Here is a 27471-nt window from a genome sequence, read left to right on the forward strand (position 1 = left end):
AAGGGACTGTTTGGAGCTGGCTGATGAATAAATCAGTTCAATATGGCTTCGGTGGAAGAGCAATTAGACGCTGCAGCTCGGGGGCTCATCAAATGCAAGACCGTCTTTTCTTCTGTGCATCCATTAAGAGCAGAGGGCGGGGAGAGAAAATAGATGCTAAATATTGTTGCCCTCTCATTTCCACGGCACACTGCGAGTCGGATCCTGTTTCATAAGCTTTGTAGTGTCAATGTGGTCGGACGGAGGCAGTTGTTGAGGCAACAAGAGCGGGAGACTGTAAGCTGAGCTGGAATGCCTTGGAAATGAATGAAAAACATTTATATTATTGAGATTTTTTAGAACTCTTTTCTTTTTAATGGACTAGCAAACATTACGTATTTGAAATACAAAACCCTCTCATCCAATTAAAGTGTTGAATTGAAATGTGGACTCTGAAAAAAGTCTCAATATTATCACTAAAAACCAAAAGTTGGTTCTTCGGTTCCTGCTTTTCATTACCATAGCTTTGTAGAGTAAACTATAAAAGCACAGAGAGAGCACAGACCTATGCAAAGCATTATTGGCAAAACCATTATTTACCCAATACTATTGGGCTGCATATATGGATTAATAACATTAAAAATGTGGTTAGTAAGAAGAAAAAAAAAGAGCTGTGTCAAAAATCCCCAAACCAACTAGCATTACATACTGCAAAATATTTTTGTATCCAGACTGTAATCCAAATCAACATCATATCAACATCTGCTTGAGTTGTTTTTTCAAACTAAAAATCTATGTATACAGTTTGAGTTATTTTGCCGTAGATCGTGTGACTTTCTTGACAGAGTCAATATAAATTATTTTGGTTTACATGATTGGGAATGACTATCATGTGTATTGTTTTTCAGAGTTTACAAACAACATCTCACATTATAATGTCAAATGACACATTTTTTTAAAACATTATAAAGGGTCTAAAAAGGACTTTGGATAAAGGGAAAAACATTGGGAAACAGTGGGATTTATTTCCTAATCTTTTAGAGTTTGGTGTTTTTAGTTCTAAAGTACTGTGGTTTTTCTACTTTCTTTTTCTGTAATACATTTGTTTTATTGAAGTGTTTACTGATGTAAATATGTAGTGTTACAACATGACTGTTTTCTTTAAGAATTGAGATTGAATCAAAAGTAATAAGGAGTCTATTAGTATATAATCAATCAAATACCTTAAGCAACCGAGCTTCCTTCTCGTGGTTTTTATTGTGTTAAATTGTGACATGAGGCTGATGAGGCGAAAATAACTTGACTGGTCAGAACACGTTCAAGTCCTCTCCCAAAAATCTAGCTGCCCCCCTTTAAACGTTTGGACATGGACGTTAAATGATTCAAGTCTGCAGTCGTCCACTGAAGGCTCCACCGACACCGACGCTAAAAAAGGATGAGGAAACTGCATCCGTATTAAAAAAAAAACCTGTGCGTCATCAATAAATCAGAGAGTGGCTGCTTTAAGTGCGTCGTTGATGGGCCGTGCACAATCCTCCGGATCAACCTAATTCAGCATGGCCAACAGATTTGGCAGCGAAGACGGAATGAAAGGGACGAAGAGGGAAACATCTGCGAGGTGAAGGTGTCACATGTCAAGTGCAAACAACAAGGACAGATGCTTGATCGGCGCTCGGGAGCCAAACTATTCCAAATCTTCACACAAGTCGTTTATCTGTAGGCTGTGTTGTGTCACTGGCGTACATATGTTTGTGTAACTCCCATCAGGATCCGGACCACCACCACGTCTCCCCCTCCGCCCCGACACACAAACACTCATGTTGAATTTCTAAACAGGGGCAGTCTGCCCGCCACGCTCCGAGGGAGTGAATTATTTATCGTAGACCCTTTGCTACGTGTCAGCAGCATTGCTAGATGAAATGATATTTATGAAGCCCCTTGGGCAAGGGTGAGGAGGACAGGAGCAAGGATGGAATTAGGGCTAGAAATCGGGCGGGAGAAGGAGCAAAGGTGACGAAAACACACATGTTACAAAAGCTAACATACGAGACCTGACGAGCATCTTATAGTAAAAGATGAGTTGAAGGAATAAAGTCTGCAAAGCTGTAGAAAAAAAAGCCTACATGGATGTGTCTTTGTTCAGGCCATGTGGGGAGATGCATGTTGACACACTTTGAGTCTGGGGTACACCACAACAACAGGCGGAGCGAGAGAGGCGAAAGGATAATAAAGAATTCAAGGAAAGAGAAATATAAAATAATGATCATTTGTTCCCGCATGATAGTTGCTTTTACGTTCAAAGAGAGGTTGAAATGCTTACAAAAGCTAAATCCAACCAAAAGGAGTTGGACATGTAAACTAAATGTAGTTTAAAAAGATAAATTCATCCATTTTAAACCGTTTAAAAAATAAAAAAGGTACAATTAATAAGTGATTTCATTTTCATGAACTGCAATAAGAGCTTCATCTTTGTTGCTGATCATTACATTTAAGAGAAAAACAACAAAGATATGGTCAAAGAAAACACACACGTGTACATTTACGATCTAGAAGACATATTGGGTCCATGCTTTAAAAGGATCTGCACTATCAGAACAAAGTAAATTACAAAAAAACTACACTTCACTCCCAAAGTTTTACCTTATCGCCATTTTTATTTTTAATGGGATGCCCATGTCTTGCATTGCATTAGCTTGAATGTGAACCTCTACAGTTCAAACATCTTTGTGTTACAGGCAATTCTCCCTGCGTTTTCGAGCGACCAAGTCAAACACTGCCACCCTTAGCCGCCAGCAGGACACCAGCTAAATCAACCATGACAACGGGATATGAGGGGGAGTAGCAAAGCAGCCAAGTAGCCAAGCAGCAGGGGCTGAGAATCACCATATTGTGGCACACAAAGACTTTTTAGAGTGTGTTATTATCGAGTGGCATAATCACACAACAATTTGATAATGAAATCCATTATCGACTCTTTATTTATGATTTCTTTATCGAACCCTAATGAAAAACATGAGATTAAAACACATTTTAAGTTCAATATTTTATTCAAACTTGAATTGATCTCTTTCACATCGAGGACAATGAAGTAAAACACCACAGTCTTTTTGATTTAGATCAAAAACAAGTATCATAAATTCACCTTTGGCAGATTAGAATCCCCCGGGGAGAGTTTGTCTCTGATCAGGGATCCCCCCTCCACCAGTCAGACCATCATAACAAGCCCACTTGGGTTTCAAAGTGAAGTCAGATTTCACTGCACCACCATAATAAAGATTATTGTGGCGAGGGCCAGTCGAGGTGAGCTGCAGGAGGGAATCACACTAGAGAAGAAGCTCCGGTGCGCCACATAAACAGCTTCATTATTGCCCCGTGTTTCTCCCAATGACATCCACAGCATCGGAGTGACACCGGGCTCTTTATCTCGTGGCCAAAAAACCAAAAAACAGAGAGGATGATTTGGGGGAATTGAAGCTGTATTTTTTGTCCACCTCATCTCTCTGGAGCGTGCACCTCCTTATCACTTAATAACCGCCTCTCCTCTTATTCGTGCTACCGTGGATTTCCCACCATGCTCGCTGACGCGCCCCATCCATCACCTCATCCCCCTTGGATCCCTCGCAGCTCACAGCAGAGGCCTTAACATATTCAAACATGCTGTTGGTGTACTGCGAGGAGAGGTGAAAGGTTACGCGATCACACTGGGGATTTCTCCCCATCATTAGGATGTAAATGGATGTCAGCGAGAAGCCGGTATTCCAGTAGAACTAGACGTGTGTCTGGTCGTGACGGCGCGACTGTAGAGGAATAAATGAAAGACAAAGCACACGGTCTGATAGGGCCACTGTGTGTGTCCATGTAAAGATGGAATGTTTTAGTGTTGTGAAAGGTAAAAAAGGATTATGGGAGTGCATGTGCATCCCAGTGTGAGGATGAGAATCAACGGCGCCTCTGGGATGAGTCGGTGGATGACAGACACACCAGAATTTCGCTGCTACAGCATTGAGGATAATGGATCCCTCAGCAGGAATATCGAGAATAACAAGCGATAGCAGCGAGTATAACTAACCAGAGACGTAATGTATGCAGGCTGCTGCAGTCACAGACATCTATGTGCATATAAGAAGAGAGGAAATCAATAGCTGGCTACAGTCTACAATATCTTATTTCACACTTGGAATTCTTTATTTCTAAAGGAAATATAAGGACAAAAGAATTCACACAATGCAGGAATGTTAGCAGTTATATAGAAATCAATTGTATGATCTAAACTCTTTTATGACTATCAAGCAGAGATCCATGGCTCTCATAGTAGAGTTAATACAGTAGCTCACGCCACCAAGTCCACGGAACAGGCTTATCGAGTACTGCTGTGTGCAATTCATAAAAAACTCACACATCACATTGATGTCCAAGGTTGGAATTCGTAGCAAATAACACAACAGTGTAGCACGAACATAATAGCTTTTATTACGTTAGAAAATAACACTTTGCTTCGGTGAGAAAACTAGTTTGGAGGGGTGGGGTTCTGGAAGATGATGGGACTGGCTTGCATTTCCATCGGAGAATGGGTCCAAGCTTTTGCTGGTGTTGGCTCGTTTTAAAAAGCCTCAGGATGAAGCGAACTCTGAATATCAACAGACGCCTAATCCAGGAAAAATAAGTAGTTGCCATAAATTGTTACATTTGTTCCCCTGATTATATTTTCCAAATAACATGTGACGCTCTTTCTTTTTTTTTTTTAACACAACCCCTATGTACCAGTCCTTCTTTTCCACCGTCTTCTCATTCCTGCTGAATTATGGCCTAGAGCAAGTCACCATTTTCCAACCGAAACCATCCTCGGTCTCCTCTCGCAGATGAATGTCTTGCCACGCTGACATTTGCTCCGCAGCGTAAGCTCAGTGTCCCCGATTTCTCCGGGCCCTGATTTCCAGCCAGCGGAATGGTCATTAATTACGAGGGAATGGGCCGCTAATGGTCGCCTCTGCTGCTCTCCAACCCTGACCCCCACCTCCCCAGGTCTCCATGGCAACGTGTACATCCAAGTCTCCGGGCCATTTACAGTGACAAAGTGAAGCGATGGAAAAGGCGGGGCTAACCCTTGTTTTACCTTCCCCTGCTTGTCGAGGCAGGTTCTTATTAAGAGTTGTGCTCAAGCGATCTTCCTACAGATGGTGTTTGATATCATCTCATGACGTCACCACTTGAGATCCTGAGATTTTGTACAAGCTTGCCTCACACCTGGACTCCCCACAATCTGGACGAGCAAACAGGCTCTGTATTTGGGCGACGTGACATTGAGGGACAACCTGTCGGATGTTTGCTCGGCCATAATGAAATGTGACAGTGAACAATGTTAACAAGTCTGTTTTTGCCAAACATTTACCCGGCGGCCTGAGGAGGGAAACCTTTCTCCTGCAGCTTATCTAATCTATTAAAGCAAATACGCAAATGTGCACAGCTGCCTACGAAAGAGACGGAAATTATGATTCCGGCAGGTATCCCATGACAACATGGTGGAACATATGGTGCTAAGTAAACCATGAATAAAAAAAAATAAAAGGCAAAATTAAAATTCATGAATTGTTCCAAAGAACAATAGAGAACTGCTTGTTGAAAATATGTGAATCTGACTTCACCCTGCGGCTAGACTTAAACAGACAAATAATTCAATTCATTAAGTCAAAAACAAAAATCTTTCTCAGAGGTTGTCACGGGCAGGAGGGCAAAAAAGGGAATTTTTAGAATCTCTCTCACTCATGTTTATTGCAAACAAAACAAAAGAAAGTGGGATTGAAAAGAAAGAAGCAATTTCAATAAACAAACGTTTGTGTGGTGATGAGCTGCTCTTTGGTCCACCTCAGTACGTTTCTGAATAAAAGCTTATATTAAAGGCTGATGAAGGTCAAACCCAGAGCTGATTAAACTGTTATTAACTATGTTCTCGAAGGGTCAGAAGACAACCCATCCGGGGTGATCAATGAGCATTGGAAATCAATAAGTGAACAGGAAGACTGATCGCCTGTGGTGGCGGGAGATAGTGGCGTCGATGGAGAGAGGAAGCACTCGTTGCCATTCTTTACACATGAAAACGTCCTTTCACACCTGCATTCTTACATAGACTTAACAGAAAAACAGAGAGTAAGTCTTGTTGAATCTCGATGATTCAATAAGAAACCAAGGACTTCCTTGTTTATAGTACGATTGCTTCACTGCCACAGAACAAGACTCTTCATGAAGCTCAACTGAAAACCATTAACATTGCGATTATACTCTTGCCGCCGTGCAAGTCGTCGCTTCAAGTCAGCCGTGTCATACTTAACGGAAACGTGGCGTACTTAGAGCTACATGCATGTGTTATACGCTTAATGACACATGCATTTAATGCAAGATAATCTATACGTAATCTGACCAGTCATTGCTGGTCACTGACGAAATGATCGTCTTTCTGGAGACGCAACATTTATTTTTACCTCATGGTCATCTGGTTTGATTGTGGGTCAGTGTTTGTAGAAATTAATGATAATTTAAGTGTATGCTTTTTAGTTTTTATAGGAAAATTTTAAATAAATAAAGAGATTACATTTTTTAAATAACTTATCAAACGTTTCATTAAAATGACGTCCTTAAAAATAGAAGTATATTTTTAAAATGGAAAAATTGTGAGTTTTGCTTACTGTTCAATGATACGCAAATGTTTTCACTATGCAAAGACGCTTACGTTTAAATTATAAAAGAGAGTAGAGTAGTTTATATTTAAACCCTTGTCGGAGCCTCAAGGAGGTCTGAAGCAGGCACACAATTCAATGATTCATTTGCTCTTTTTGGTCATCAGAAATAATCCATTAATCTTAATTTCACCACCCCAGAATATTTTAGAGTTTGTTAGGAGAAATAATTTAAATTTAATGAGAAACTTGCTGGCTAAGCTACTTGATAACTCTGCTAGCTTCATTCATTCTAATGTATCTTACATTTTTTTTCTATTTATTTTGAATATGGCTATTCCTAGGAGAGTTTTAGTAAAAAAGTTAAACTATATATATATATTGTATATATATGTATATACAAAGAATTACATATAAAAGCTTGACTTCTGAAGATCTAAAGTTTGTGTGTCAAGTCAAATTAAATTTGAAATCAAATTTTGTCCACTTTGAATTTTTTTTTCGTCTACTATTGTCGAATTTAGTAAAATCAACCAACTTTAACAACCAATGTCCTCCAATGACATATTTGTATCAGTGATTTCATATAAATGTTAACTGTTAACAGTGAATAGGCTGTTAAGCAAATGTTTGGGTCTACTGTAGTGAAAGGTATGGAGCAGAACATCTGTAGCACATGGTTTGATGCATCGTTTTATTAATATCAGTTATATTATTGATGTAGTTATTGTTGTTTGAGGCATTTCTTCTGTATGAATGTCTCGCAATCTGACTTGGAACAAGAGTAGAAAATGCACTACTGAAACCATGGTTTTCAAACATATCAAATTATTAACAACGTGGTTAATATTCTGCTTAAATGTGTTATACAAGTCATACTCAGATTAAAGAAAATGTATGAATAACATTATAATGTGAACATAAACTACACGGCTGCAGGCGATGCAGAAATTATGTTTGAAGTCATACAGTTTCTCCACTTCTCATGTACATTGAATTCATGATAGTAAGTAAGTAAGTGTAGGATTAGTGTGAGGTCGGCGGTGTTTAAGTGTATGTAAGAGCACATCAAGGGCTGCTCATGTGATTAGTGTCACATGTACAGTGTCTGACCTTTTCTAGCGCGTTAAAAAGCAATAATCCAAGTGCACATGTTCCCTCAGCGCTGGACGAGGTAAACTCGAAAACGGGCCGGACCTCATCTTTAAAGTCACTTTAGGTGGCACAAAATCAAAGTAGATTAATAGTCTTGACCTATGAAGACACAAGTGTTTAATATAAGTTAACAATTATTCAGAGGCCCTATAAAAACTGTATATAAACTGACTTTCATCCACTTTTCTTTATCCGATTTGTCTTTGAAGTTCAATGGAAGTGTAACCCATTCAAGTCAACATACACCAAACATGCTAAGCACATACAGCCAAGGTGTTAGTCCATTAGAATACAAACACAGCAGCCGACAACACCCAAGGTTTACCTTTAACGTGTGTGTGATAGATGTGACGCTACTCAGAATATCATGAATAGAGGAACAATCATTTTCACAGTGCATAGAGGCGTCACTGGTGACTGTGATCTTTGTACCATGATTTCCAGGTTATACCGTATAAAGATCATGCTGGTGTAGAATTGTCTTTCCATTTTAAAATCAGGTTTTCTAGAGACACTATTTAAGCTACACGCTAGTCTAGATGACCCCAGTACCCTCAGTAAGAGCTTTGTTTGGTTACTTTTAAATACACAGTTTCACACTTGATAACTGATGGTGTTAAAAAATGGCTTGGTTGACGCTGAATCTCACAATCAACTGCCACATTTACAGTAAAATGTCATTTTAAATTGTCTTGTCTTGGCCTTTTATAGTATATAGTGTTAACTGTGTATTGTTTGTGATTGTTAGAGCGCTTTGTGACCCTGGTCTAGAAAGACGCCTTTAGAAATAACCATTACTTACTTACTTACTTAAGAATAAGTACTTCAGGGACAGAACTTAAAATCTGTGTTTACTAAAAAAAAAAAAAAAGCCTTGACAAAAGGGAGCATAACCAAAGCATTAACAATAAACTAAATAATAGACTGATCTTGTTTTTATGCAGCCAATGTGGTTTTGTTATTTCAATATGTTGGGGATGATTGAGCACTGTGGTGTTTCCTGGGTGTGTATCCTTGGGCGTTTACACATAATGGATGATAAAGCAGAGAAGTTAGTATGTATTGCATATTTACACACCGCCATGAGAAACATTCAAAGCCCGAGAAACTTGTGTTTCCTGGGCTGTTAACTTTAATCAAATGAGGGGAGCGAAGCCGAAACAAACAGGAAATGATATTAATAAAACAAACCATTTGCTACAGTGCAGGCTGGAAGGACTCAGCAGTATCTTTTTCGCTACAATCCACTTTATCTTTTCGGTGTGTCAGGAAACATTTGTATGTGTTCTGTCAGAGGCAACAGAAATTACCGTCACGTCAAACACACTTCTTCCCTCAACAACGATCGTTTCCTCACTGGTTGATCCGTCTATTTCCTCGTGACTGTTGGGATCCGTCTGCTGCGTGGTCGCCCCACATGATGTGTTCACACCTGCCACGGATCCTGGCTAGCAGTCTGGCCACGGAAAAAATAATGGGGGGAGGAGGTTTAAACCGGGTACAACGGGGTGGAGGTAAGATGAGGGGGGGACCGGCAAAAGAAGGAGATGCGAGGAGGGGCTACGTTTATGGGGGAGGGGTGGGCGAGGAGCAAAAGAGCTGGAGAGCTGTATGTATTATTGATGGCAGTTTGGTGTATGGAGAAAGAGATCTAATGTAGCCGCCAAGGTTGTCGTGCATGTGTAATTGGAAAAGACAGATTCGCTCTCATTGGCCTCGTTCTTTCATACCAAGATACCTTTGCTTCTCTGGCACGCCGTCCTTTTCTACTTGAAATAATGAACACAACACATGTTGAACGTCGAAATCGAATCACCAACTTACTTTCTACTTCTTCAATTGTACCCGCGTTACCAGGTCATGGACAGAGATCAAATACTGTGCTGTGTCTCAAATCGCATACTAGCGTACTCAAAGTTAGTATTTTTGGTGCGTCTTAATTCTTAGTATGCGAAATTTAGTGCGCCATGCACACTAAATTGGCGTATTAAAACGCCCACAAAACTGAGTATGGTTCGATGGACACTATCCACCCTAAACAGCCGTCATCTTAATGACGTTTTAAACGGAAGGTATGTCATATATATATGCATATATATGCATATACTTACAGGTGCATTTTCAGCCAGCAGTATGAAGATGACACGTCTTCAGTGTTGATACCGGCGTAAATATCTCGCCAATATTTATTTTCTCATATTTTTTCTTTATTTCTTCTTCCAAACTTGCAAAACGTGCTGCCAGCAGGTGGCGAAATGTGTTCCAACAGCTGGTTGCAACCATCGTTAAATAGAAGTAGAAGAAGAAGCTGTCGCGTGATTTCCTGTTAGTGCGTAGCGGCAGTGTTTGATTTGAGACATACTATCTGTGGAGAATTTGCGTACTAGTTAGTACGTACACTAAACTGATGCATACTAACTTCTAGTATACTAAGAGAAGTATGCGATTTGAGACACAGCAATGGTCTAAAGCTGAGGGCACCGACTCACTCCTTTCTCATGTATTTGAATGTAAACAAATCAACGTACAAGAGGATAAAAACGGCTAAAAGTTCTGTAAAATAAGGAGTGGTCACGGATTGTCAGGTCGGCTCTAACTGAATGAGCTGCAAAGACTTTCTTTCTTTCTTTTCTTAGACTTTGAAAAGATTCAAAAACACACAAAAATTGTGTCTGTCAAATCCTTAGTTACTAATAAAATACAGTGGAAACATGCAGTGTTTTTGTCAGATAATTTGAGCAGACATTCGGTCTTGACAAGACTTCATTTGCTGCACGTTTTGTTTTTTGTCAGCACTTGTCAACAACTTGAATTTTACAAATGTCACGACACAGAAGAATATATTCAATTTGAATTCAAATTTCAGCCAGATGTCAAACACGGTTGTGCAGCACATTCATTTCTCAAAGGGCGGAGAAACCTTGGCAACAAATACATGCCATCGATTTATTTCGCTTAGTTTAAAAAATATATATTTCAGTTTCAATCATTCCAGCGGCCACAGAAACTACAACATGGGGCGTGGGCTGTGATTTACTAAGGCAATAGTTCAAAGACAGTATTCAATTGAAGACATATCCCGAGGGCCCCGTCCACATGTATTGAATTTAAATTGGCCGGCATCATACGCACATAAATTCAACCGTAAATTGAATCATATACATCGGGGGGGTGGACACATGAAGAGAAGCCCTTTGCTCCTAACCAGCTGAGCCAGTCTAAAATAATTGTGCCAGTGTGACAAATCTAACACAATTAAACACACCGGTGGTGGTGGGGGGGGGCGGTGAAGCCTACATCCTGCTTTGGTGTTGATGGAGGAACAGCGGGGTGTGGCTGAAAAATGGATGATGGCGAAAGAAGGGCAAGAGTCTTATAGGGTTGTTTGCCCCTCGGGTAGCACTCCATGCCCCCTGAGAACACGAGCAATAACTATATACTGGTCACGCTTAATATTTGATTGGCACACCAAACCAGTAACTACTACTCCCTTCACCCCATCCCCCATGACAATAAAAAAAAAAACACACACACAATACATCTAAGGCTGATTGAAATTCAAACGTGGGCTTTGACGCCACAGGCAGCGACAGCGACGGGAGAGGAGGGTGGAGGGGCGGCAGGGTTGTGGCCCACTGGGGTCACATAAAAATCATGATAAATCACTTAACAAGTGGTAAATTGGTTGTCTTTGAATCTGCTGGGACGTTGGTGTGTGGAGATTCATCTCAGGCTAAATGAAGAGACAACAATACAGAGGATCCACGATACAGTTGCAGAAATAAGGGAACGTACGAAGCATCAGACCCGCTGACTTTGTGTCATTTTTGAAGGACGACGTCAGCGAACACGACCAGCCAAATCAATTTATCAAAAGAGCGGATGCCGACTGCATCTCATTTTCAATGAGGACAGCTTTGCTGCAGGGTCACTCCTCACCTCTGATCTCATTTCCTTTTCATATGCTACCAATTCCGAGGTACGACAGGCATACGGGATGAAACTTGGATTGGACTCATTGGACTTAATCTGAGAAAATCCCCAATGCTAACCTACTTAGCTTAATCTAGAGGTAAACAAATATATTTATTCCAACGAGAGGAGAAAGTAGGCCGGTTAAATACGGATCGCCTTTGAGCGTTAATGAAACCAGCAGAGTGAGGATTTCAACTTTAATCACAGGGACTGGTTTACATTATATGGGGGGATGCTTTCGCCCACTGACCTTCAATTGTATTGTAGGTTCTAGTCGACATAATCTCCACTTTAACAACTCTTTTTTTGGGTCAATCTAGTTCAGGGTTAGCACTACTCCTGGAGGATTTGTCATGTGACAATTTTGGTAAAAGCAATCTATATGTGATGATGGGTTAAGGTCAAGTCAGGCCATTAATAATGGTCTTAACTTAAAGGTAAGTTTCCTCAGAGAGAGTACAGATGGTCTTCCTGCTCACCGCTCTGCCGGTGCAGTATTTCCTGCCCATTATTCTTACTTGTGCCGGTCTCATTCTGAAGAGGGAAAGCAACTAGGCCCAGACACTATTTACACAGCGGGGAGAGACATGACGCCGCTGCTTCCTATGACTTCCTGCATTTCACACGATTGTTTCCCCTCAGGAAATCATAATGGAACAGCGAGCCAAAGCAGTGACGGAGCAGAAACAAACAGATAAGTCGATCTAATCAGCCATTATAAGAGAAAAATGTGGCATTTTTTTTGGTCCTTATCACATATGTCTGTAAGCAAATTATGTGGAGAAAAACAAAACAGGAAATCTAATAACATGGTGTTTGGTGAAAGTATTTCAGACTTTCAGAGTGCCAGTCTCCAACCCCTGGACAGAAGTGGCCTTCTCAATTTCAGTTTCATTTAAATGCACTTCCCTTCGTCTTTTATCGTTTCTTTTTGGCCCAGTAAATAAAAGTGACGGAGTAAATGAGAACTATTCTTGGCTGTGAATAATTTGCCTGGGCGTACACATGACAAACAGTCTTGCATACAAGTGAGGGAGGAGGTTCAAGAAGCTTCTGCAGCTTCTGCACTTGAACCGCAGGTATGCGTGGGGCTAGCAAAAACACAGCCCATAAAATCCACTCTCAACCACCATCTAGCACGCGAGGAATGTTCTCAGAGCTCTCCACTATCAGCATAACTCCGAGCCAGGAGGGTCTTTCCTCACCTCTGGCGAGTCGGCCGGAGCCAGCTGACGAGAGTTCAATTGAATTTCCTAAATAAATGCGTTATCAATGGAGGAAGAACACAGTGGCCAGGAGTCCCACGCAACCGACCCATGGGGAATACTTGAACCGCTGACCCCGTCCGCACAGTCGTTGTGAGGCCAAAAGGGGGTGCATGACATGCCCTTGGCCCATGGACACTGCCCCACCAGGCTAGGAATGCAGTGGCACGGTGGGGGAACTGGGTGACGGACAAAGAGATGGACGAGGGGTTCCAGTGATTCAGGGCTCACTGAGAGCTTCATTATTAAGTCCCCTCTCAGTCTGCAACAAAAGCTCCCCATAGGCGAGCCGTGGCTAATAAAACCAATCGCCCCTTACAACTCTCCATCACTTCTCGGAGAGTCAGCCATTTGCTTTAAATATTAATCCAACCAAAGGAGACTTTTATTCAATAAATGAAACGGTAGAAGTGGCCCGGAATTAAGCTGCTTTCACACCTGTCTCATTAGATAATGGCAGGTGAATTTGGACCTGCTACACTTCACAACAATTTCACAGCATATGGAACAAACAGACCGCAGGACATATTTTCGGAGCGAGCGACGAACCTCGCAGACGGGATTTGTTCAGCGGGTGTCCTGAAAGCTTGAATGACACACTTATGCACTCTAGTCTGCTTCATGTGAATTAATTATGAAGTAGATAACATTATTTTATCTTAAAAAAAACTGTAGGAACACCTTTAAATTTTAGATTAACCTGTTAGTTTCAGTAGAAATAGAAGTCAAGAGCATTCTTCAAGACCAGCGCGTGACCTACATTTACACTACACACTATTTTAATGGTGATATTGGAAATGATTTTTGGTTTTATTGATTGATGTTGCCATCAGTTGACAGCGGAGCACTGACAAAAGCCTGTAAAAGGTTGAGCAGTGGTCAATACTACCAGCTGACTCATTAGTGCGTCGATTTGGGGAGTGGTTGACGTATATCGAAGTTAAAAGAACCTGTGAGTAAAGGACGTTTAGAGAGCTTGACAATTTACAAGCTCTCTCTAAACGTCCTTTACTCAGCAGCACGGATCCGTATTCGAGAGAGAGTCAAACTTCAAGTCTGATATAAGAAACACTAAGATGTAAATTTCAAAGAACCACCACTTTTAAATACTACTTTCACAATGTCAAAAACACACAAGTAGATTCAGTATATTCATGAGTTGGGAGTTACATGTGGTCTTTAAAATGAAAAAGTTAATGTCCACTAAATAGTAAAATGAGTTTTGAGTACAGTTGATGTTCACTTGAACGAAAGTGAAAGTTCAGAATGTGGTTTTAAAGTAATAACTAAGATGACTAGTTGGACAGTATAAATCTGACTGGCAACCAACCATCCAAGTAATGTTTTTTAGTTTTAATTTAGCCACAGTTTCAGGTCCCACCTAACCACCTTGAAAACCAGTCAGAGATCGAGTCAATAATACTGGTGAGGTAAAAAGTGTTTGATTGAAACTATGTAAAATAAACCAGAGATGGAAATTGACGTGAAATAAAGTATTTTTCCTAGACAAAAAACTGTAACATTTGCCAATTTGCTAAGTTGTAAAAATGTTTTTATTGTAGTATAAGGGAGACGTGTAGGATATGGATTTAAAATAAAAACACAAAAGGGGTAATAACAGTATTACATTGCGGGTCATTTAACAGATGTTAAGAATAGAAAGTCTTTAATTCTTTTACACCTCCACCATGAGACGAGCACGACTAATAACGAAAAAGAGGGTGTAAGAAAATTTGAAAATATCAAATTAAGTTCAAAGGAGGTCAGAAGTATGGTGCATATACAAGTATTAAAATATGAATATAAATAAATTGTAGGTGTGGAATATCTATAAAAAGTACCGCGAAAATCCTGGGTGTGTACTGCTTTAAACAGGAGTTACGAACCTACAGTACAAACACCAAGACTCACAAGTATTTTTAAAACGCTATAATTAAAAGTAAACACTAAATAGTTGGGTTGAAAATAAGCATTAAGGTCATTAGCGTGTTGCTAATAAATAAACATAATGAACAATTAGCTACTGTTGCTCTCGCTGCATGCTAAACAATGCAAGATGGCTGCTTGTGTAAAGTGTCGCGACAGCAGAATTAAATATTATTAATCCCTCTGCACACGAGTCTCGACATGTACCTTAATAACAATTATTTTGGGCCAGTATTAGCTTTTAAGTGTACAAACACTAGCTAACATCTAACCGTGTGGAATTTTCTTGTCGTCCGTATTTATATTTGAAACTACAGGAATGGAAAGTAAAAACGTTTCCATTCTAAGAACATAGCGAAGGATGCGAAGCAACTATTAATGTCGCTCTATTAACATTCTTAATGGGACGCCTCATTAGAAGGGTTGGTAGCAGCTGGTTCTCTCCTCCCCATAACTGCCCCACCGAGTCAAAACCTCTGCCATGTCTGCGTCCGCCCTCCTCCCCCAAACTCCAAACACATCCCCGGTGTCTCATATGACATCTGTGTCTCGGGGTTCCTGCGATGGAATGTTGCTCGCCTGCTCGCCCCTCCGCAGGTGCTCCTGGCCGCCGTCCATTCTGGTGCTGCGGTAAGTGACCCTGTCACATGCCGGCGAGCTGGAGGGCCCGGCGAGGGAAGTCCGGGTTTGATTGACAACGCTCGCGGAGTCAGAAAGGAAAAAAAAGCTGCAGCTGCTTTCCATCAGGACCCATTAGCGGGCATTTTCCAGCCTCCCGAGGAAAGAGAAAACTCCCAGCAGGAACACCTCCACCTGCGCGTCCTCCTAACCTGTTCCCGATGCTCCGCTAAAGCAAGGTCACATCTGTATTTGGACACGGCTCACCAGACATCCCAGATGTCCGTCTCAGCAGCTGGACGGCTCCATTTACCAGAGAGCCAAGTACTGTGAATAGAGTCGTCTTCCAATACCGAGCTGATTTGAAAGGTGTCGTCGCCCCGAACGGACGCCCACACCTTGCGCCCGGGATGTGGAAAGTGCCGTGAGTCAGGATGTCAGAATGTGCAAATTGTGTAATCTTCAAGGTAGTGCGAGTGTAGCATTGACTTTTGACAAGATTTACCTCCATGACTGCCGAGCGAGAGCTTTTATCTTGACTTTGTGAAGCAGATAGCGGATGAGATTAGCATCTTGCTAAAGGTCAGGGGCCCAGATAAGAAGTCATAATTGCAGGAGCCGTGTTATATAGCCGTGTCTGTGGAACAACTAGCATCAATAGTTCTTGTTTTTGCTTTAGATACTGTGGCAGAACACAATAGCATTAAACAAAATGTACTGGAAGTCATTCTTATTTAGATATTTTATGGTTTATGGACATCTTGTGGGTTTTAACAAAAAGCTAAAAAAAAATGACAATACTGAACAACTTGTTGAGTCATCCAGCTTGTTTTGTTTTTTACCGCTATACCTATAGTCTTTTACAGCATATTGCAGAGGAATCCAGCCTTGAAAAACAGCCATAAATAAAAAACGACCGTAAATATTAAAATTGAGCTCAAGTCAGACACAAACCAAAAGCCGTTTTAGCATTAAAAGTATCACCACCTTCAGGGGAAGGAAGTAGACTTTTATTACCAACTCAACAAATTCACAAACCTACCGTAAATCACATTCGGAGGCACAGTTATCATTTTCTACAACCCAACTCAAGATCACTTTGAATTAAACAGCACTAACATTGCCATTAAGCAAGGAAAAAGCCATCATCTTTCAAATTGGTGCCGAGGGACGTATTTATCCAACTGTAAAAGTGCTCAGAGAGCAGAATCCAAAGTCCGCCAGTTCCATGACATCATAGCAGAGTATTTAAAAAGACTTACAGTGGTAATGTCACCGTTTCAGACGCGTCTCTTGACCTCCGTGAGGTCTGGATGAGCTCAGTGTTTTGGAAGGAACGGGCTCTAATAACACACTCAGAAGTCTGTAGGGCAGAAAGAGGAGCTCTGGGAAGCACAAAGAAGCCTCTATCCGATGTTTCACCTTTCAAAAGGTCGTTTCAGTTTGGTTTAAGGAGCCACAACAACAACAGAAGGAGGAGAACAGGGGGTCAACTTGAAACAGCCCAGATTAAAGTAAAGCCTGGACTTTAAACAGAAAAGGGCAAGAAAAGGGAACACAGGAGCTGATCTTGAATTTAAACCATAAAAGGGAAAAAAAAAACATTGTTTAAATTTCCAGCACTCAACGAGTGATGCCATGAGGTGGTGAAATGGAAAAGTACCGTCAGTCACTTTTTCTTGCTCGATACCAAAACACACATTTCCAGTGACGCTGTTAGAACGACACGGCTTTTGGAGAGACAGGCAGCAGCGGTAATCCTGGTTGACACCAGAGCTGGAACCAAAGACTATTTAAACAGTCAACTAGTCACCGACTATTGAAACAATCGACTCATCCAATAGCTTTTAAAAATGCAGATGGCAGAAAGAGTTCCTTCGTCAAGGCTCTCTTCGTCGAACTGAGCACATTTTATTTAACAACATTTTTTTTTTTAAAGCCAAATACGCCTACAAAATGTATAATGAAGCCAATATATATTTGTGAATCCCAGACTTGCTGCCATGACGTGCAAGGTCAGCTTTAAAAACCTCGAAACTAATCCTTTTCTTCGACTTGTCCAAGGAGAAATGCTCCCAAACTTTTAAAGTTTTAAAGCACGTATCAGCTGTATGAGATGAGACTATGTTTGTAAAACCAATGTGGAATCTTTTGACCCAACGATCTCAGGTTGTACGGCACTAATGTGACTCTTCACCAAAGAATCACATCAGATGACACCAAATTTGAAACTAGTGGATCAATAATGGGTGACTTAGCTCTCCACAAAAACTCATGTTTTAAGTCCAACTTAAGTCATTTTCAATTTGGATTTCTATGGTCATTTTTGGTTTGTTTTACCAGCTTTTTAGGTGTGAAAATTTAAAAAAAATTAAGGATTAAGATAATGACCGTTCTGGATCATTTTTAGTAAAATACATGCAATTTAATAACTATGACTTGTTAATTGAGCTTTTTATATGTATTATCATTAGTAATAGTAGTGAATGGCTTTACATTTTTTGTTGTTTCTAACAATTTATTCTGGTTCTCTTTGTAATCTCTCGATTCAAATGTTCAACAAAGTGTCAAAATAATGAATTATTTTAAAAAAACAAAATACTGAATATATAAACATTTTCCAATTTAAAGAACACGACTTTTGCCATCCTGTCCATACTAATGTTTGTCAGAATCAAATTGAGGTAAAAGTGTTGCCCCGCCCCACGAGAGAATCCATTTTATTTTCACCAAATGTTCCCTGAAAATGTAAGACTAAGTCTGACGCTCAAAAAACATACTTTCTAAATGATTTATTATAGCATTGCTGTGTGTGGCTATGTTTATGAAACATTTAAACATTTAATTTATTCTATTTTGAACCGAAAAAGAAAAAAAATCACAAAAACAATTCCTATCCCAGAGCGGGTTCCCGATGTGGCGTTCAGAACTTTGTTGTTTAAAACAGCTGGTCCAATCCAGATGTGGAGCATCAGCCCTTATAAAAGAACACACAAACCTACACACGCTCGCGTATATATCCCACCATATCTAAAGCTGCCAAGAGCCACAGGCCGGGCACAAGATGATGGCAGCCGGCTCCATTAAGCGGCGTTCACAATCGCCTCTCTGTGACTGACTGCCCCCACACCCCTGGAGCACATGAAAAGTTTCTTTGACTGAAGGCCGAGAGGCTCCATGTGTACACAAGCCATTGACACTTTACGACTGTGTGTAGCGCACACACACCCACACCGTTAAACCCTGGTGGTGTGGTGACAGTGGGTTGAGAAACGGGAGGTAATTCAGAGAGTCCTGTAAGCTGAAACTTTCTTTTTTTATTAATTTGTGGTGAGAGATGTTGAAAAGACTTGTTGATGTAAAAATTAACGTTGTTAATCTACAGGCGTGGAAACACACTGCTCACAATGCCAGGTTGATTCATGAGGTCCTGGACGTCCTCCAACGAGTCTGTAGGGGATACATATGAACGCGAGGGCTGCAGGAAGCTGAACCTCCAGCAGGTACCGAGCAATTCCTGAGACGAGAGCAATCACTCCACCTCACTTGTTTGCTCAGAAACATGTTCAACAGGAGGGGGAATCCATTAGGGCGTAATTACACGTCTTTTTTTATTTCATTTGAGAAAGTATCAGACGTTGTCAAACAAGAAATTAAAGACGGTGATTTCTCCGTGACTGGCTGCGGCATCGAGTGATTTAGAAAACAAGTCGAATATGTTGTTCACGACGGCGGCGGCGCGCTCTCATTAGCACGGACTCACGAGAACTCCTCGCATGTGTCGTAATCCTGCAGCTGCCGTCGCCCACAGAAGACACCATGACAGGACTTTTGCCCGATCAAAAATAGCACAGTTCTGAAGAAAACTTCCAGAGGAACGTCGCTCCGTCCCAATGACTGGGAATCCATCCAATAGTTGTCCAAGAGTGAATCAATAAATGATCACTGTCAGGAAAGTAACAAACATAACTTTGGAGTTTTTACTTTTGCAGGAATTACATTTGAATCTGATGACCTGTTTTCTAATTTTATCTTGCACTCTTTTTCTTATTTTTGAAAATGGTTGCCAGGCCAGTCATTCAAATTCAACCATGCATGCTGTGCTGTGCTTAAGAGGGCCCTGGTGTGTTCCAATATAAACCAGAAAAACATGCCTGCTGGGAATCTGAGGACGACAAACAAAAGACGAAAGCTTGACTTCACAGAAACAAATTGAAGTAAACAAAGTTGATGCGAAAAATGGAATCTTAACCATTAAAAACTTGCTATGACGCTGAAACTGGAGATGAAGATATGTCTGGAACAAGCTCTCTATAAGTAATTACAGTTACATAAAGAAGCCGCTTGTTAAAAACTTCACTACACAACACGACACTAGAGTTAATTTTAAGAAACTAAAATGAAACTTTAATGAGTACAAACAATAGGAAACTGCTGATTTACAGTAACTTGCTAGAATCACACCTGCCATTGTTAGTCAAAGTAAAAAAAAAACCATCAAGATTAAAACAAAGACTTAAATCTACTTTCCACATTTGATCCAAGTTTGAACTCGTCTAGAGGCCACGGGGTCAGACATGAGGTAGAAACAGTTGGACTCGAGACTTGAACCGACTATATAATGAGTGTAACTCTAGATTCTTCTTGCTTTAGGTTCAATTTGGTGTCAATGTATGTGTGAAGACATCATCCTGCTGCTTGGGTTGCAACAGCCTCAAGCATATCCACTTCATCACGAGGTAATTAAGTGAAAGATTCATTTCTATACAGTCTAATGACGATAAGACATTAGGAAAAAAAAAGAAGCTTAAAGCAGATTTCTGCCCCCAAAAATACAACATTAATTTACTTATTATCCAACAATTAGCGGCCAACAGGGCGACACGCTAGCAGATTAAGTAAATCCTGATGCTGAATCAGATTAAAAACCGACTGAAATAAATCCCATTTCGAACCAGAAGTATAATTTGATACCCAGAGGGGTTGAAAAGTAACAGGTTTTTTTAAGCAGTCGACTCTTATTTAGATTACAAACTTCCTTCCCAACTCATCTTTATTCGCCGGCGAGCTCACCAAGGAAACGTGAAGATTCTCTCCTGGTGCTCTCAGTTCATTAGGGCTGAACATCATTCAATCACAGCAGAACAAGAAGGCCTGGTGAGCTCAGCGGCACACTAAATGTTCTTCCACCTCCTCCTCTGACAGGTGAAAATATAGGTTGAAATATAGAACTGCGTGTGGCTTCAGTCAATACCACTTCAAACTGAACACAAGGCTATATTGCTGGAGAGACAGTTAAGTAAACAAGATATAAACACATTAAACTGTTACAACAAATGCAGCCAAGAATCGTGAAGGATTCTCTCTTTTTGAGAATGTTTTTTTCCTCAACTTTCTGTGTTTGGTTTGTAAGAAGACACGTCAGAAAGACGTTGGTTTTCGACTTTTATTTTTTCCGCCTCAGCAGGATTCTTTCTGCAGACGGGAAGTTTTGCTTTAAAGAAGAAGCGAGGTCCTGATGGGATCTCCTTCAAACCAAAAAATAAATATTTGATTGTTGGAAGAGCATCACATTCTTCACTCAACATTATATTTGGTTTGATGAATAAGTTATTTTTAATGTAACTTAACTAGTGGAGAGACTTTGAATCAACCTGTTCCTGCATCGCTTCCTTTAGCAAAATACATTCCTGCTCCGGAGTGTAGCGGTATCCTGCCTCATTACGCACAAATTGATTTTAATACACTAAATCATTTCTTTTCTTTAGCGCCATCATGTTTGTGTTTCGCTGTATCGCACAATAGAATTGTCGGGAATGAGTCGCATGTTAGAAAATGAGTGTTCTGATACATTTTACAGCAGCCAAGATTCTTGTTGTTGAATGTTAGATGAGCTTTATAGCAGCTCAGCGCCCAAAAAAAACCCCAGAAGAAATGAGGAGTCTGTGATCCAAGCAATTTTATCTGAGCAGAGGAGCACACTTGGACTGATCTATGGTCTTCTCCGGGGGTTACTTAAATAGCAAGCCGGGCCTGCGACGCCGTTAACAGGAAACTCTCTCTACCTACAATTGCCAGCGTGTCACGGGCCAACAACCTCATTCTTCACCTCCAACACAATGAGATCCAGCGGAGCCATGATTAGCAATCAGTGGACAACGGGAAGACGCTGGATTAAAGCTGGGATTCAAACCGACAACAATGTGTCGCCGACTGATATGATGTGAAAGTTGAAATTTGCATCTCTCTACACTACGACTGCAGTCTTTTCTCTGTATTCCCCTTGAAGATCACCATCAAAAATCAAGAAACGAGCCATAGAAACACTTTCAAAACGTGTATATTAAATCCTTAAAAGGCCATAACAAAAGGAATTTCTCATTTATGAAAATATGAGTTAGCAGCAGAAGATAAATAGAAAGGATTCATAATTAAAGCAAAACAAGTTTCATTTATCATCCAGGATGTCAACAAGTTAACCACAAGAGGCTGAGAAATTCTATATATTTTAATATAAATTCGCAAATCAGTCAGAAAGATGTTAGAATGGCGAGTTTCCAGGGATCGATAGGTCTTATTTTTAAGTAGCCAAGCTAAGTTGTTGCTGAATGATGGTTATAGCTAGCAGCCTTATAGCTAGATAATGTGACTCAAACATATTTGATCTATGATGCAGTCTGAAGCAGCAGGAAGTCAACCAGCAACTTGTATTTTAAAATAAAGAATAAACCCAGGTCTTCGCAACCCTTGAAAGAAATTATCATTTGCTAGTGTAGGTAAAAGTATAATAACTAGTGGAATTGTTTATAATGTATGTATTAAAAGTCTTGTTTTTAATGTTTTTAACGACCATTTAATGCTTTTATTTAAAGGATAATTATTTATTTGATCTTCTGTTTCTCTCTTTTACTTATCGCTCTATATTGAGAATACAATATCATTCCTGCGTATAATCATTCTCTGTAAATTAATATTCCAAAGAATGTCTGCCAGATTGTATGCATAACAAAAACACAGGTAAATTTAAACACGTTGTTACTTTGTTACATCAATGAAATCAAATTTCTCGTTTTGAAGGAGAACTTCTTTCTTATTTTAGCCTCTTCCACCTTCACCTGTCCTACACGTCCTTCCTCGTCACATTCGTCGTCCTCATGTTATCTCCTCGACATCAGCAATCAACCGCACACGAGGAACACATGTCGCACACTTGTTATCAGGCACAGAGATTTGAATTAGGATTAGGTTATAGATCTCACAGATTACTACAGAGGCCAAATGTTTAATGTCCTTTTATTTCTTCTTTGAAATGGTGGCAGCCAATCGGAGCGTCACTTTAAAAGACTTCCTTCTCAGCGCTCTGCTTTTGGAGCTGTGTCCATTTTCCTATCCAAGGCTCAATCTTGTTGGCTTATCTGACAAGAGAACCAGAGACTGGGTGCAGTGACAACAGGAAGTGTGATAGTGAGTCTCTTTCAGAACAAACACAGGCACGTCTTTGTCAAGATAATCCTTGAGTCTTGAACAATTACTTTGCGCGTACATATTACAAACATTACTAGATAAAACTAAAGAGACATTTTTGTATAGACCCTATAGTAAAAAAAATATTATTACAAAAAGATCCAGGTACTACTTCTTTTCCCTCAATCCACCAGGATTCTCCAAACACCAGCCAAGCCAGGAGGTGTTTCCAGCAGCAGGGCCCACTGAGGACCATAAATGCGCCAAATAAAACTCAACTTGTTTACAAAAGTTTGGCCATGGCTGTGATAGAGGTGGTCCGTGTGGAGAACCCCCCCCCCCACCACCACCACCTCCACCTCCAGAGAGTGGTCTGTTCAAGCACAAAAGTTGCCAAATGTTTACTCATTTCAGAGAGTTATTTGCATTGTCTACAGGGAGACAATCAGCACACAATTACCTCTCAGCAGGATTACGGAGACAAGACCGGGTCTAAATAGATTCCACACTGCTGGGGAAGGCAATTGTTTACCAAAGGCCAGGATTGTTTCAAGGAGCAGAGCAGGAAGTTTCTGAAGGGCTATAGGTGAAATGAAAGTTTCATCTGCATGCAGCCAAAGCAGAGAGTATTTTGGATGCTACTTTTGGTCACAGCCAGATCTCAGACCGGCTCTTTGAATAAACAGATATTTCAAGAAAGGGGACCCCGGGATTCGTAATCCGAGACTCCCACTCCGCTCGCGGGGTCCCAGTCCAATTCTCTGGAATCAATCAAACCTCCCAGAGGAACTCCTCGGTCCCCTTAATCTCCTGGTTTTATTACTTTCCAGACAGTCAGCCTGTTCCACCCTACCCCCATCTCTCCCTTTTGTACTGCTCCAAGGAGGGGCTTTTTTCCTCTCTCGCTCCGGCCGTCTTCCTCCCCTTCCACCACCGCAAAGCTCTTTTCATGCAGGAGAGGGTCTTTCATCAGGTTCTACACACAAGAGAGCCCAGCAGCAAACAGGGTCCCGTCAATCTGACGCGAGTCTCCTGGCGTCTTTAAAAAAAAAAAAAAAAAGTGACGCACTAATAGATTCTCAGTACAAACTGCTTTTTACTTATTTTCTACACAGCTGTGAGAAACTGGGCCATGTTACACTGCAGTCTGTCACGTTTGGTTTTAAGACCATGAGCTTGTTTGATAACTTCAGTGATGAAGACATAAAAGAAACAGCAGCAGCCTATCGGAGATAAATTTAGCCGTCATCACAAGTAAACTTATTCCGGTCCATGTGGGAAATATGAGCCACGAGGGTGTGAATTTGTGAGTAGGTAGTAGTCCTTCAATCCGTGAGCCCCTCGGTGTGACCGCCTGCTTCTTTACCGATACTGTCCGGGATCCAGTCCAGCACTATACTACACGGATTGAATGAATATATACAGTGCAACATAAAGTCTGCGGCACAAATACAGTCGCCTAAATAATTCTGGACCAGGCACAGTCCGTCTCCCCTAAACTACAACATTCATTCTGTGATGGTACACGAGCCATCAACAAACAATTTATCAATTATTTAGTGTTTGTACATCACTACACTTGTTTTCCAAATCCCTCATGCACACGCCAGAACAACTAGGACCGCTGAAGGTTCATTTATTTTGTAAAGGAAAAAAAGATTGGTTGAACCAAAATTGAATTTACCACATTATTCCGTCAAGCAGCTCCCATTACGAAAAACATTAAAGTAAAACAACTTTTGAGTCAAGATTTGTGTCGACTCGCTGTCGAAAAATGAGACGTTTGCTTGACAAGTGTCCTAATTCCTAAGATCGCTAATGATTCAACTACCAACTATACTATGTTGTCCAATGCCCGACAAAAACACATTTTAATCACTAAAATCACGTAGAAGTCGATGTGTTTTAGTAATACCATTGTTAGCCGTTATGTTATATATACCATTGTTTGCCGTTATGTTATATATACCATTGTTTGCCGTTATGTTATATATACCATTGTTTGCCGTTATGTTATATATACCATTGTTAGCCATTATGTTATATATACCATTGTTTGCCGTTATGTTATATATACCATTGTTTGCCGTTATGTTATATATACCATTGTTAGCCGTTATGTTATATATACCATTGTTAGCCGTTATGTTATATATACATTGTTAGCCGTTATGTTATATATACCATTGTTTGCCGTTATGTTATATATACCATTGTTTGCCGTTATGTTATATATACCATTGTTTGCCGTTATGTTATATATACCATTGTTTGCCGTTATGTTATATATACCATTGTTTGCCGTTATGTTAAATATATATATATATATATATATATATATATATATATATATATATATATATATTAAAACAACATTCAGTACTTTTTAACAAGTTGGTTTTCAAAGAAACTAGACAAGTGCGATATTCCGAACTGGTTAACATTTCTGTTGCGGAGTGTACATTTTAACAAGTGCACAACAATGCTGAAGCTAAGGTTAAAAACAGGTTTTTTAAAAAAAATGCAGAAAATGTAGGTTAATTATAGTGAAATCTTAAAAAAAAAAAAAAAAAATTGTGTGCCTGTGTACATCATAGAAACCATGTGTATTGATTATAGTCCAACTGTAAACTGCTTATTCCTTACAGACTCACAAGAGAAAATATACAATACATAGAGGATTCTGCCGGCATCAGTTTGATCCAAAATGTACACACAACGCCAAACCTTCCATTTAAAGTCACATTATCAACCGTTTAAAGACACACAGGAGGTAACAAAACAAAAACCTCATAAATGATGCTTATTTTTTTTTTTACGGCAGGCATTAAAAACCGGGAGTGAAAGGCTCACTGGGGGGCACGGTCTTTCTCGCCTTGGAAGAAAATAATGAAGAGAATAAATTGGGGATCCGTTTATCCATCAGCTAAACATGTATTGACGCCCAAGTAATGAGATGTCTGGAGGACTGATGGTGTGATCTTTACACCTGACAGTGCTTGGCCGGTGACTCTTTTGCACATGCAACCAATGGATCTGACAACATGTGTGTGTCAGTGTGTGTGTGTGTGTGTGTTCATGGATCATCACAACACACTTCTGATGCTGTGATTCAATGACAGACCAACATAAGCTGCGACAGACAAAAGGCAGCAGTGGATAGAGAGAGAGAAAGAGAGAGAGAAAGAGAGGGAGGTGTTGCTTTCCTGCCAAAAATCCAAACCATCTGAACAACACAGTAGTACCAAGAGACATGGACAGTGACGTGTGACCCAGTCGTTCAACCAAGTGTTGCTTCCACGACCAGAGGCTCGTTTACATAAGCAATAGTCTGTGAGAAAGTGAGATTAGAAATGTTGTTGTTTGTTCAAACAATCCGAGGCAGACATGAAGATGAGCAGATTATTTCAGAGATGAAACACAGATGTTGTGGTGAGACTACTTTTAAACTTAAAAATGCTGCTGGAGCGGCTGACCTGGAACCAGCAGAAATAGCTGCCATGTCTGGTTTTTCTTTTTCTTTTTTTAACAGCTCACATTCCTGCCGGAGACAAACACTCCAATGGAGGCAGAAGTCTCTTACCTTTGTCGACATGCTTGGCCGAGCTGGTGCAGAGAAAGGTGAGCCAGAGGAGACCGAGGAGCCACAGAGCTGCTCCCCGCTCGGCCATCACTTTTCACACGATGAATCTTTGCGGCAGCCTTCTGGAACCTCGGAGAAGTTTCTCGTCAAAATACAGAAAAAAAAGGAAAAAAAATCCAACAAATCCAAACCCTGAGAGTGTAAAAAAAAAAAAAATGTTAAAAAAGTTCAAAGAGCCCAAACGCGTAACAACATCCGGTCCCAGGTACTTTGAAAAGTAATGGCGTGAAACATGAAGCTGGTGGAGAAAGAGCCGCAGGTTAGGACTCAACTTGGAGGTCGATCAAGAAGAAGAAGAAGAAGAAGATCAGATCAATCCATTCCACGACACAGATTTACGCACGCGGGCGCGCCGACGCGACTCCTCCGTGTGGTGCCAGATGTTTACGAAGACGCCGGAGAAAAAAAAAGCCTCATTCGAGGGAGAAGCGAACAAGATCCCAGCAGAGGAGGAGGAATCTCTGCCGCCGACAGATCGCTGCTCGCGGACGTCAGGGAGCAGCGTGGAGAGAAGGGCTGGATCTCCGGCGGCTCCGCGGAAAACAGGGCGTGGAACAAACCGCACGGGTGTCGGACTCCTGACTGAATTGGTGAGCGCGGGTGAGAGGGAAAATCCGGAGAAGGGACTGAGATCCGGGTGGGAGCAACAGTTAGATCTTAGAACTGATAAAACTCCGAGGCTGATGATGATCTTTTCACTTATATCATGAGAAAAGAAAAGATACGACACGCAGATTTAAGGTATATCACACTGCTGGTATGAACAGATAGGTAG

At 40.6% G+C, this 27471-nt stretch overlaps 1 protein-coding gene across 8 annotated transcripts in view; it reads right to left on the reverse strand.

The window, feature by feature from the left end:
- Positions 1-27162, reverse strand: part of neo1a (neogenin 1a) — a 143839-nt gene extending 116677 nt beyond the window's left edge. For all 8 annotated transcript variants that reach the window (XM_087794478.1, XM_087794482.1, XM_087794475.1 and 5 more), the window contains exon 1: positions 26637-27162. In XM_087794478.1, coding sequence (XP_087650604.1) covers positions 26637-26724 — 88 coding nt within the window. In that variant the 5' untranslated portion in view covers positions 26725-27162. The remainder of the gene's footprint in view (positions 1-26636) is intronic.
- Between the last annotated feature and the right edge of the window lie 309 nt (positions 27163-27471).

Source organism: Callionymus lyra, chromosome 6, assembly GCF_982586985.1.
Source record: "Callionymus lyra chromosome 6, fCalLyr1.hap1.1, whole genome shotgun sequence".
NCBI classification, from domain to species: Eukaryota; Metazoa; Chordata; class Actinopteri; order Syngnathiformes; family Callionymidae; genus Callionymus; species Callionymus lyra.